At 39.9% G+C, this 13,744-nt stretch overlaps 1 protein-coding gene across 1 annotated transcript in view; it reads left to right on the top strand.

Moving 5' to 3' along the window:
- The first annotated feature begins 847 nt into the window (after nucleotides 1-847).
- Nucleotides 848-13,744, top strand: part of ANKRD50 (ankyrin repeat domain containing 50) — a 62,621-nt gene continuing 49,724 nt past the window's right edge. The window contains exons 1-2 of the mRNA XM_004386859.1: nucleotides 848-1,110; nucleotides 2,262-3,535. Of these exons, the coding sequence (XP_004386916.1) occupies nucleotides 3,024-3,535 (512 nt within the window). The 5' untranslated portion in view covers nucleotides 848-1,110; nucleotides 2,262-3,023. The remainder of the gene's footprint in view (nucleotides 1,111-2,261; nucleotides 3,536-13,744) is intronic.

Raw genomic sequence — 13,744 nt, 5'->3', positions numbered from 1 at the left:
TGGAATCTAAATAACCCAGGTCCACGTGTGCAAACAACTGGGGCGTCTGGTTCAAAAGTAACTGCCCCGTGGGCAGGTCCTCTTGGGCGTTTCATCTGGCTCTACATTCTGACCTCGACCATGGACTTTCCTGCCAATAGTGGCCCCTGAGGGTCATCCAGCCATCCGGAAGGGCAGGGGCCTGAGGCTCAGTCACTCCCGCTTTCACCCTTCGTCTAGTGGAGGCCACGTCCTTTTCAGGCGGCGGTTGAGAACTTTGCCCTATACCCCTACTATTTTTATTTTGGCAACAATCTTCTCCGTCCTTTCCTTCCTTCTCCTGGTCCCAGGCTGAGAAAGTAAAAAGCGCCCTCGGAATTTAAAGGATTGAAAGACTCAGACGGCTGAGGAGCAGGACGGAGGCAAGGGTTTGCAAACTCCCCTTACCCAACTGCCCTTCATAGGGGCAGATACGGCCCCAAAAACCGGCGAGTCCCTCCGGCCTGGAAGACAAAGAAAGGCTCAGGGCCGAGCGGTGACTGGGTGGGTGGGGGCAACGACTCGCGTGAGCTCGGGGACGTGAGAACGCAGTCCCCGCCCCGTTCTCCGCCCACCCCGAGAAAGGCGGGGCCTCAAGGCTGTCCCCCAAAAGGTCTCCCTGCCGCGCAGGCAGCGGGTCCCAGGCGGCGGCGCAAGACCCTGCACGGGCGGCGACGGGCCGGCGCGGTGGGGGAGGGGAAAGAAAGAGGGCGGAGCCTGGGGGGCAAAGAAAGGCGACCGGCGGGGCGGGGGCGGGGCCTAGGCCCGGGCGGGCGGGGCCGCGGAGTGGGGCGGGGCGGAGCAGACCGGGTCCGGGGCTGGCTGAGACAGTCACTGCCCTGACGGCGGCGGCAGCGGCGGCGGTTCGTTGGTGGGGGTTGGGAGGAGCGCGACCAAGGCTGCTGCGGCAGCTGCAACTGGCAATCGCCAGAAGCCAAGTGGAGGAGCTGGAGCTGGGAGCGTGCCCCAGGCCGGGCGGAGGAGGCGACTGCTGTTGGAGTCCAGGGAGCGGTGGCGGCGGCGGCTTCTCAGCGAAGCAAGTGTCTGAGGTTGAGAGGTGCAGCGGCAGGCACGGCGGCGGCTGGGGCCGAGGTAACGAGGGGCGGCGGCGGTGGAAGCGAGGCCCCTCCTTCAGGTCGGAAGCTTCGGGGCTGAGACTGGGGCTCCGACCTGACCCAACCTCTCCAGCCTCCAGCCTCCAGTCCCGACCTCTTGCCTCGCACAGCCGAGGCCGGGCGAAGGCGGGACCAGGGTGCAGGGTGGGGGCGCAGAGCTGGACCCCGACCGGAGGCGACCCCACATCAGGGATTAGCAAGGACCTCAGGCACCCCCTCCCCCTTCAAAAGACACACCCCAGTCTCGGGGCGGGGCGGGGTGCGGAGGCGCTCCCAGCCTTCTGGAAGGGAAGACCTCAGTTTACAGGCTGCACATCCACCCGTGGCGTCTGCGAGGTGGCCCTCCTGTGGCTCTCTGGGGCGGCACACACCGAGGGTAGTTCCCGTCTCCGGGAATCCCGGAATTCCTTTTGTCTATATCAGCTGAAACGGGGGGCCGGAACTGTAGACAAACACCCACCAGCACTGAAGCACTCTAGTTCTTATCTCTCTCCTGCCTCGGAAGGCATTCTCCCCAGCAGCCAGTTCTCCGGCCACTGTAAGAGATTCCATTCCCGACCCTCATTCCCAAACCTTTCTCCTTGGCGCAGAGAAGGAGGGATTCACATTGTATTTGTGTGTGGATTTATCATTCATGTAAGAATACCACACCCCTCACTTTTTAAAAAACTAATTCCCATCCAGTCACAACCCTGATAATCTTCTAGATTTTCCAAACTATCAACAAAGAAATGTGGCTGTAGACACAGTCCTTGGACTGACTGAATTGCAAGTGAATGGCTCTTCCTTAACTGGAGCTATTCTACCAATCTAGTACAAAAGACCTTCTTGGCCAGAGTTAAGGATGTTACTGTATGTGCATAAGCATTTTCCCCCTTTCTACAGTGAGATTTTAAAAATCTAGGATAACTTGATTGAAATGTGGGAAGCATAACTATAGAGGAACAAAAATAGAGAAAGAAAAACGTAATTTTGATTTGGTGGGGTAATTGTCCAACTTTATGTAGGTGCCAAAGATGAAGTATATGGATTTTTGATATTAATTAAACTGGTAAATTGTATTGTTTGATAAATAAGCTTTTAATTTATGATATTTTACACTAAGATGTTTCTGTTTGTTTATTTTAGTTACTCGTGGAAATTGTTCATTATCCAGACATCTTAAAACCAAGAGACCTGTGAACAGGTTCATTAAGAATCTACTGTCTTGAAAACACATTTTATTAATGCTTTGAATTAAAAAGTTGTTAACAGTAGTCTGTTATTTCTGCCACATAAGAGACCATATCTAAGGCAGTTCCCTGGCTGTTGCCCAGATGCCTGAAACTGTCAAGGTCTAGTACTTTGAATGACTATTCTTCAACAAGAAATGCAGAGCAACCTAAGTACTGTATAAGTGTAATCTCTTTGATGACATTTACTGTAATGGACACATTTTCTGAATCTAATTTTCAGATACAGAATTAACACTTGGAATCTGGAGAGGCATTCTTGTACAGATTGAAAGATTGAGCTCTCTCTTCAGTTTTCCAGATGTGTTGTCTCGTCTGTATACTTGAAACATCCACAGTCACATAAACTCCAGATGTAGCCATGGAATTATGTGATCCATCAAGACATAGGAAAAGTGTTACAGAGCTTTGGAACTAGGCATTTTTTCCATCAGTTAAACAGTTGAACTAATACATTCTCTACTAATCAAAGAGTAAGGAGCCAAATAAAGCCATGCACGTTCTATTGGCAAGTGGACTCTGTGGCTGTTGAATTTTACTGTGACTGGTTACTCTGTCATTCAAAGTCAACTTAATATGCAAGTTATGCCCTAATGGATATAAAGACCTGTGTTGATGTATCCAGATTCTAGCAAATGTCGAAGATAAGAAACCTGTTATGACTAATCCTTGGGAAGAGAAAGTCTGCAAAATGGCTCAAACCAGTTTACTGCAGGGGAAGCAGTTTTACTGTAGGGAGTGGGTTTTCCACAAGCTTCAGCATTGCCTTCAGGAGAAAAGTAACTGCTGCAATAGTGCTGTCAACACACCATCCCTTGTAATGAATTCTGGAAATAATGCTAGTGTCGCCTCTGGAAAGGGGGCTGCCTGGGGTGTGTTGTTGGTAGGAGGGCCTGGCAGTGGCAAGACAGCCCTGTGTACTGAGCTCTTGTGGCCAAGTTCACCTACAAGCTTACAGAGAGGTTTACATCGCCAAGCTTTGGCCTTTCATTTCTGCAAAGCCCAGGACTCTGATACTTTGTGTGTTGGAGGGTTTATTAGGGGTCTTGTTGCCCAGATCTGCCGCAGTGGACTACTCCAAGGATATGAGGACAAGCTAAGGGATCCAGCAGTCCAAAGTCTTCTACAACCTGGAGAATGTGAGAGAAACCCAGCTGAAGCATTTAAAAGGTAACAGTAAGAATGTCATGGTTTTCAGCTTCATATGTATGACAAAGTTAAAGAGTTTTAATGTTTTTCTTATTTTGTGGGGTACTTTTACTAATGCTGTGCATTGGAAATAATCAGTGATTATGAATACACCTGTTTTGTAAAAGTACTTTGAATATTGAAGGAAACAAAACTTAAGCTTTGTGTTGAATAGTATTATATCGATTATAAAGTATGCCTTTTAATTTAACTTATTAACAGAATATGAAGCACTGTAGAAACTTAAAAAAAGTCAAATTTATGAAAATTATTTATTTTCTTTTCTAACATTACCTGAAGTTGGTAAGGGGAATTTGTTCCTATGGTAGAGAAGAATATCTAGCTATGTGGAAACTAGACTACGTTTTCTGGGAAAGTGAATTTACAGAGCTGAATTGAGAGGAACTCAGATAGAATCTGCAATCTTTTTGTTTATAATATTAACATTTCTTTACATAAGAAAGGTTCTCTTTACAAGAGCTCATTGGCCATTAAGAATTTGAAGAAACTCTGCTAATGTGTTTTGGAGTTTTCCCTATCAAGTAAATGATATTTTGAAGTATGTGACATTTATAAAATAGTGACAGTTCGGAATCATTTAAGTACTTTCAGTGAGTGATGCAAAGAATGTTTTATACCTAACCTCAATTAAGCATTTTTTCATGGTAAATGGATTGGACTAAGAAGTGAGTAAGTTACTTTTCAAAGTGGTTCTGGATTCTAAATGTGTTCAAGAAAATATTCCTTGAAAATCATTCTTTGCCTATCATCCCTCTATAGAAAAGAAGCAGGCAAGTTGTTATTTTGTACTTGGTATTGCATCATGTGTGCTTTAGTACTCATTTTGCCATATGCTTCTTTTTCCCTCCACAATAAGCAGTTCTTAGCAGGCCAGAGTTTGTTCCCTAAGGATTCTGATGTAGTATACACTGGAGGTTAGTTTATGTGTGTGTTGTGTCTGTGTGTGAGTGTGAACCGTGGAAGGGATTTGAACAGGATTTGAACTGCTATGGAAAAAGTGATATTCTTGTGATGTCCTCAGATATAATGGTATGAAATCCTGTACATTTTAAATGATATTGAAAATATTTAATAAAAATAATAAAGAAAGTAAGCACTGTGTGCCAGTCAGTCCTCTAAATGCTTTACAAGTATTAAATCATTTAATCTTCATAATAATCCTGTGAGGTAGGTACTGTTATTATCCCCTTTTTATAGATGAAGAAACTGAGACACAAAAAGCCTAAGCAGCTTGTTCAAGGATACAGGCTGGTAAACGTGGCAGAGGTGGGATTTGAAATACACAGTGTGTGTGTGTATGTATGTATGCACACATATATATATTTATATATGTTTGTAATCGTAGAAATTTTTGGGGGGGACTCGAAGGAAAGAGGAGTAGTTTAATAGAAGTTTGTGGATGGCGAAGTTGGAGGACAGGAGGTGTGTCATAGTCTTGGTTTGAGTGCAGTTTTCAGGTTACTTCAGATTAAGTGATAGAATGAGAGTTATAATTAGTGGTATAGAATTCAAACACGGGAGGAGTTTATTAAAGTCTGTGAGGCATAGGTGTCTTTGGAGGTGTGATACTGTTCCGGACTTTTTAATGTGTAAATATAGTTCAGTAAAACTCAGAGCAAATCTGTTGTATTTTACTGTTAGCCATCTAAATCAGGGTTGATACTTGGTTATTTCATTCTTAAAAGAACGAGGAACTCTGTTAGGTGATGCCTATGGCGGAAATGTGAGATGGCAGTTTTGATGGACAGTGTTCAATATAGAATCTATAATAGTAATAATGGGATACAATAATGCAAATCTTTAGTATAATACTGTTTAAGAGACTTAAGGTCTCTGTGTAGAAACAGCTCTTTCCCTCTTGACTTACTGCTTTTTCTGAAGACATTGCTAGTTGAAGAGCTGAATTTTAATTTCTTTGTTATAAGTGATTTCATAAGTTATTTGGATTTATTGTTACCTTAGAAAATCAGTTTCAGTGAACTTAGTCTGTGAAATTATAACTGTAATTTATTTTACTGGAATTCAGATGTAAATTTCTAATAGCTTTAAATATTTAAAATTAAGTCTGACAGTTGTATTTTTAATATATTCTGATCCTGAGCATATCTTATAATATCATGGATTTTTCCTGGAAAAGAGCCTCCTACTCAAATATTCCTCATATTAATTTTTTTTCCTGCGTGATTTATAGTTATTATCTGATCGAAAGGAAATAGGGAATAATTAGAGCTATGTGTAAAAACCACACCAGCACTCCTTTTCTGATGGACAGAAGCAGCTAATCATTTTGTATTCCCCATCTATATTTTGTTAGACCATTTTGATGCTCTTACTTAATCTCCTGGAGTCCCTGGGTGGTGCAAATGGTTAATGTGCTAGACTGCTAACCCAAAGGTTGGCAGTTCAAGTGCTCTTAGCGGCACCTTGGAAGAAAGACCTGGTGATAACACTTCTGAAAAATCAGCCATTGAAAACCCTGTGGAACACAGTTCTACTCTGATGCACGTAGGGTCACCACAAGTCAGGGTCTACTTATTGGCAACTGGTTTTTACTGAATCTCCTACTGGATCTTTTGAAAACATGAATCACTTTTTTCCTTCATCATTAAAGTAATTAATCATTAAATAAATTATAGTAACTTTGGTATTGGTTTCTGATAATTCATAGGGATACATTTCCCCTAAGACTGAATCTGTAATACAACCATGTTCAAATACAAACATGAGAATCTAGTTCAAAGTTAAAAAACAAAATATTTTTTCATAGTCTGTGGCATTAGATGATCTAGGCCTCTACTTTTGACAGATAGTCAAGATTTTATTATAGGTTTTATTAGTGATCGACATGTTAGATCAGTTCTTTAGAGAATTTTAATAGGAATGTATTTTATTTAGGCAGGGATAGATCTAATTCAACAGAGAGACAATGAGGCAGATGATCATTGTTTTCAAGGAGTTACGATATAGTGAGGGAGACGGATGTAGCTAATTATAACATGACAGGAGATAAAACACAAATCTATAAGCAAAGAGAAGTAAAATCTTTTTTTCACCTTTGACAGAAACAAAATCCAAAGCCAGATTTGTATTGTTACTTAGCATTTAAAATTTGATAATATTGATGGTTTGTATATTCATGTGTGAAACAATAGTAAGAGAAAATTGATAAAGGAAAATCTTAGTTACTCTCAGATCCACAAGGCTGGGGAAGTTTGAGGTAACCAATAATGAATACTTTTTTATCCACGTAACCTTTTCTTCACTTTTACTTCCTAATTTTTTTTAGTTTTTACCCTCAGTGATACTAGATATGAATATGTAATACTGAAAGCTAACTTCTTACTTGAGATCATATGGCTAAGTGGTAACTTATTAATTACCAGTTTATCAAAATGACTTTTTCTTAATGATAACTTTAGATTGCGAGGAACTTCGTGTTAACCTAGTTAAATATTGCCACTTTCTTTTCCTTCTGACCTAGTATAGTATTATACTTTATTGATTCAGAGGTTTAGTTGCTGTCTGGACATTTCCCCTGACATTCATTCATTCATTCTTATAGCAAATATTTATTGAGAGACTTCTGTGTTTTAGGCACAGTTCAGCTAGAGATATTTATTGAGAACCTTCTGTGTGTTAGGTAGAGTTTAACTTGAGATGTATCAGTGAACACCAAAAAACCAAACCCACTGATGTCAAGTCGATTCCAACTCATAGTGACCCTATAGAACAGAGTAGAACTGACCTACCCCATAGGGTTTCCAAGGCTGTAAATCTTTAGTAGAGGGTCAGAGAAAAAAAAAGGAAGGCCCCCAACGAGATGTATTGATACAGTGGCTGCAACAGTGCGCTCAAGCATAACAACTATTACGCGGATGGCAGAGGACTGGGCAGTGTATCATTCTTTTGTACGTAGGGTCGCTATGAGTCAGAAGCAACTCAACGGCACCTAACAGCAACAAATTTTAAGGAAGCAGACTGCCACATCTTTCTCCATTGGAGTGACTGGTGGATTCGAACCTCTGATCTTTTGATTAGCAGCCGAGTACTTTAACCACTGTGCCACCAACTCTCTGCTGTCGAGTCTGTTGCAACCCATAGCGACCCTGTAAGACAGTAGAACTGCTCCATAGGGTTTTCAAGATTATAAATATTTACGGAAGCAGACTAACACATCTTTCTCTTGTAGAGCGACTGGTGGGTTCGCACTGCTGACCTTCTGGTTAGCTGCCGAGTGCTTTAACCACTGCAACACCAGGGCCCACTGCATGACCTGTTAGGTTGTTGTTAGGTGTCATTGAGTCAATTTTGACTCATAGCGACCCCATGTGACAGAGTAGAACTGCCCCTTAGGGTTTTCTAGGCTGTGATCTTTTTTTTTTCCCATACAAAACTTTATACATACGTTGTTATGTGACCCTAATTACTCTCCCCATACTGTGACAGCACATTCCTCCTTTCCACCCCTGATTCCCCATGACCATTCAACCAGCTCCTAACCCTCTCTGCCTTCCCATCTCATTTCCGGACAGAAGCTGCCCATTTAGTCTCTTGTATCTACTTGAGCTAAGAGGCACACTCCTCATGAGTATCACTTTATGTCCCACAGTCCCTGACTGAAGAGTTGGCCTCGGAAGTTGTTTTAGTTCTGGGCTGATAGAGAATCCAGGGACCATGCTTTCCAGGGTTCTTCCAGTCTCAGCCAGACCATTAAGTCTGGTCTTCTTACTAGAATTTGACTTCTGCACCCCACCTTTCTCCTGCTCCATCAGGGACTCTCTGTTGTGTTCTCTGTCAGGGTGGTCATTGCTGGTAGCCAGGCACCATCTAGTTCTTCTGGTCTCAGGCAGATGAAGTCTCTGGTTTATGTGGCCCTTTCTGTCTCTTGGACTAATACTTCCCTTGTGTGTTTGTAGGCTGTAATCTTTACAGGAGCAGTTGTCAGGTCTTTATTCTACAGAGCCACTGGTAGGTTTGCACAGCCAACGTTTTGGTTAGCAGGTGAGCACTTAACCATTGTAGCACCAGGGCTCCTTGAAGTAAGTAACAGAGCTCAGAAAATTATACTCGTTCATTCATGCAATAGCTATCGTGCATTTTTTTCCAAATTGGCTATTACATACCAAGAAGTATACTGGTATAGGGGGAGGATAAGATAGTCCCTCTTCATTAAAAATAGCTCCTTAAATCAGTGAATAGAACAGACAAAATTCCCTGCCCTCATAGAGCTTAATTTTTTCACTAATGTTTATTTTATTTCTATAAACAAAAATAATAATTATAGTGTTCATGCAACACATAGACATTTTTAATGTTAACAGAATTATGTGATCTGCTAACGGGAATGATGAATGAAGAGATATTACTTTCTTTCTTTTTTTTTTCCTTAACTGATTAAAGTGCAAAGCTATTGTTAGTATGTTTAGAATATTTCCCCGCTCACGTCTGTTAGTAGAACTGTTACTGGAATTTACAATGATAACTAAGGACTGACTTCTCTCATTCTGCTTCCCCCTTCAAGCTTTTATTGCAAAAGTTTGTATATTTGTGTTGTAGGTGTTTTTTCTAGAGTTAGTGTTAGAAATAAGTTTTCCCAGCAGCCTATAATTGTAAAACAAATATCAGTTACTTTTGATAGAAGTATCAAGTTAGGGAATGAAAATGGGAGTAGTAGCTTTAGGTCTTGAGACTGGTTTAGAAGCAGAATTTAATAATGTTATTTCATTCAAACAGAAACTCCTTTCTGAAACTTACTGTCCTGGTCCTTTGAACCAGCAGTCTTTGCAGAGATTTAGATAGATAGGGAACTGGGACATACAAATCTTTGTTCCTGGCAGATAGCTTTTCCTGCCTTTTCTGGTTAACAATCAGCAGGATCAGGTGTGAGTTTTCTATGATGTCAGTTTTTCTGTGTTGAGTAAAAAGATTTTATTCTGTGTAATGTTGATAGGAAAATTAAACATCTTCAGGGGTACCGTGGAATAAAGTGTAAACAATAAAACTGATGAAGAATTAAGGATGAATGACTCTAAGCTTTGAAAGTTTAGCAAAAAAGTTGTGTTAATGTGGCTTGTTAGAAATGATTGGAAACTGAGAGTCTGAATTCTGACATTTGCTTTTTATTTCAAACAGAAAAGCTATCATCCTTGAATGGTTGAATCTTCTTTCTATTTTTTTTTTTTTAATCTCCTCTTAGATATAAGTTCTTTACTTATATTTCTTTAGGGTTTTATCTAGTTATTTTTGCATGTTTTCTGTTATCTCCTCTATTAGGCATATGTTTCTTCATGACATTGTTCATGACTGATTAATTTTTTATATTTACCACTGTGCTTTGTGTAGCACTTGACATATAAGAAGTTCTAAGTGATTATCTTTTCAATGAGTGAATAATAGTACTTGCCTTGCCCACCTAAAATATGTTTGAGCCTATGAGTCGGAATCAACTCAAAGGCACGTAAGAATAACAATTGAAGGATGTCTGAAGCTCTTGAATAAGAAAGGAAATTGAAATGTTATGTCACTTAGGTCACTTTTAAATGCAGACCAGACCAGCATAGTGGTTATTAATTTATTAACCTGCTGTCTCCTCTTTAACATGTATGAACATGGCATTGATCCAGATAGTTGTAAGTGGCCAGATGTCTATCTCCTGTCTCTACTGGCTCCAAGCATTTTTGGCAAACTCAACAAAGGGGGCTAAAAACAGAATTCAGCTAGACAGTGTGCTTCCTTCTTATCCTTAATTGTGTGATGTTTTCAAGGCAAAATATTTCCCTGTCATTATCTCTTATTGCATACCTAATAATATTTAAGACTATTTTCATTATCTAATTTTAAATATTGTCAGATTAAAAGATTTTTGTGTCTTTATTGTTCAATTTTTGAATAATATAAATGAATCTGTATAATTTTCATAATCAAAGTTTTACCTATGTTTGTATTTTCATCTAAGATCTTCACTTTTCACTAAATTGTTTCCAGCTTTCTTTTAACGATAATCATTTTTATTTTAAGATGGACCTTCATGCATTCAAACCTTCCTACTTTACCCTTCCTACATTTCTTTTTCTGTACTCTAGATTGGCTTCCTCTTCTATACTTTATTGCTTCCTTTGGTTCCATCCTCTTTAGCGTTTGCTGAACCAGTCCGCACCTTTCCTCACTTCTGCTATAATGGAATAACACCATTGCTCCTTGCGTGTTTATGCTGTTTAACATTAACCACGTTCTTAGTACTGTTCAACAAACCTTTTATTTACCTCTTGATTAACTCAGAGATTCTTTTTAGACCAGAGGGAGTAAAGTGGTGCCCCATAGGTCAGTCTGTTTTTTTTAACCCAAATCAGAAATATTTATGTACATGTCCAGATTTTTGGCATTTCTTGGGGAGAAAACAAAACAAAACTGGAAATGTTGACAATACTAGGTTCTTATTCCTGTAAAACAATCCTCTGGTGGAGCTGAGGGTCAGCTGCTCTATTGATACGTGGTCTGTACTCTCATTTGATTCAGTCCCCACCACTCTCTTATCCAGTACGAAGACCACTTCATTTGTTTATACGTGCCATCCTGGCTCCCATAGGCATGTTCAAACACAAATATGTTTCCTATTCATCTGAAAAAGGAAACAGCCTTTTTTTTTTAATCTTGCCCCAGTTGCTCTCGTATTACCTCACATTTGTGTCTGCAACTGCTACTTCCTCTCCCCATCGCCTTCTTTCTTCTTAACATACTGAAATCTGACTTCTATCTCTGCATATTCACAGAAAGATGTTTTTCCATCCTTGCCTCTGAATTAATTGCCCAATCTGTATTTCAGAACCTTTTTATTATTATTTATATTTTCTTCCCTTTCTAATCCCTTGTCTGACTCCAGTTTTTGTTCACCCTTCCTCTGGGTTCTCTCTGGGTGTTTGTCCAACAAAACAAAGCTTCTCTCTTTATGCATATAAGTCTTCGCTCTTTATATATCCTTGAATTGTTTTATTTACTTACATAGCTGCCTATGCTCATATCTAGTATGACAGCCACCAAATCTGCATCAGCAGGCTTTATCTTTATTCTAGTCCACATGTATCTTTTCACTTGTGTGTCCTTCACATACCTTCCTACGTTCAAACCTTCTTCCCTTACAGTATTTCTATTCAATGACTCATTCATTCACTTCCTAAATATTGAGTGCCAGATATATGCTGTGTTGGCACTATGAGGTTAAGCCAAACAGAGCACTGAATTAAGGTAGGGGAAAATACATTGAACAGATAATCACAAAAGTAAATGTAAAAGTACAGCTTTGATAAGCGCTAAGAAGGAAGGGTATGGGATGTATGAAAGCATATAATAGGAAACTTGTCATTATTTAGAATTCTGGGAAAATTGCCTCCCTTTATCTAAATTCTTCCATAATTCTTATCTGTTTTACACTTTCTGCTCAAGAATGTGATCTTCAAATAACATTAGCATCACCTGAGAGGTTGTTAGAAATGCAGACTCTCAGGTATACTGAATCAGAATCTGCATTTTAACAAGATCGCTAAGTGAATCCTATGCACGTTGAAGTTTGAGAAGCACAGCCCTAGGCTAGAATTTAGAGTTTTATTATATTACTTTATTCTAAGGTATTTAATCTTTTTCTCAGGATGTTTCTTGAGTGCTTTTACTCTAATCTAGAATTATTATTTGCCTACTCCTGATTGATCTGCTTAATTTTGCTCTTGCTCTGTTCTAATCCATTTTGTTCACAGTTGTCCAGTAACCAAAGTAAAACAGAGCTTTCATTAGTCATTTCTCTAAGCGTATGGTAACCCACATAACAATTTCGAATTTTTCTGCTTAGCTTTAAAAGCTCTAGATAATTGACTTCTGCCCCATCTAAAGTATGCATCATGTTTTCCATAATCTCATTAGAGAACATTAAGCCAATTCATTCTTTCAATAAATATTTTTAGGCGTATTAGGTATAAGACAGTGTTAATGTGTATAGGAGCTATGCATAAGTAAGACAATTCATGTTTTTCTTATTGTTTTGTAAGAGCTTCATATACCCTGTAAGGATATGAACCTTTTGTTTGTTATGCATTGCAGAATTTTTTTTTTTTTACAGTTTTGTTTTCTAGCCTTTCATATTATTTTTAGTGATTTTGTTTTTTTAATATCATGAACTAAAATGTTTGCTAGCTTTGATGCCAGACATGGGAATTTCTTCCTCATCCCAAGATTGTAGAATAGTCATCTGTGTTTGTTTGGCTTTTTACATTTTATGCTCTTAATTTTCCACTTAAAATGATTATCCATTGGGAATTTATTTTATCTATGATACGAGGTTGTTTCAACAAATGGATGCAGCACTTGGAGGTGCTCACTTGTCTATGCCAGGAAATCTGGAAGACAGCTACCTGACCAATCGACTGGAAGAGATCCATATTTATGCCTATTCCCAAGAAAGGTGATCCAACCAAATGCAGAAATTATCAAACAATATCATTAATATCAGGCACAAGTAGAATTTTGCTGAAGATCATTCAAAAGAGGCTGCAGCAGTATATCGACAGGGAATTGCCAGAAATTCAGGCCGGATTCAGAAGAGGTCAGGGAACCAGGGATATCATTGCTGTTGTCAAATGAGTCCTGGCTGAAAGCAGAGAATACTAGAAAGATGTTTACCTGTGTTTTATTGACTATGCCAAGGCATTCGACTGTGTGGATCTTACAGATAACATTGCGAAGAATGGGAATTCCAGAACACTGAATTGTGCTCATGTGGAACCTGTACATGGATCAAGAGACAGTTGTTCGGACAGAGCAAAGGGATACTGTGTGCTTTAAAGTCAGAAAAGGTGTGTGTCAGGGTTGTATCCTTTCACCTTACCTATTCAGTCTGTATGCTGAGCAAATAATCCGAGAAGCTGGACTGTATAAAGAAGAACGGGGCATTAGGATTGGAGAAGACTGATTAACAACCTGCATTATGCAGATGACACAAACTTACTTGCTGCTAAGTGAAGAGCACTTGAAGCACTTACTGAAGTCAAAGACCACGGCCTTCAGTATGAATTGCAGCACAGCATAAAGAAAAGAAAAATCCTCACAACTGGACCAATAAGCAACATCATGATAAATGGAGAAAAGATTGAAGTTGTCAAGGATTTCATTTTACTTGGATCCACA

Source organism: Trichechus manatus, unplaced genomic scaffold (assembly GCF_000243295.1).
Source record: "Trichechus manatus latirostris isolate Lorelei unplaced genomic scaffold, TriManLat1.0 scaffold00174, whole genome shotgun sequence".
NCBI lineage: Eukaryota > Metazoa > Chordata > Mammalia > Sirenia > Trichechidae > Trichechus > Trichechus manatus.
The sequence above is the reverse complement of the archived record's forward strand: the minus strand, read 5'-3'. Positions and strand labels throughout refer to the sequence as shown.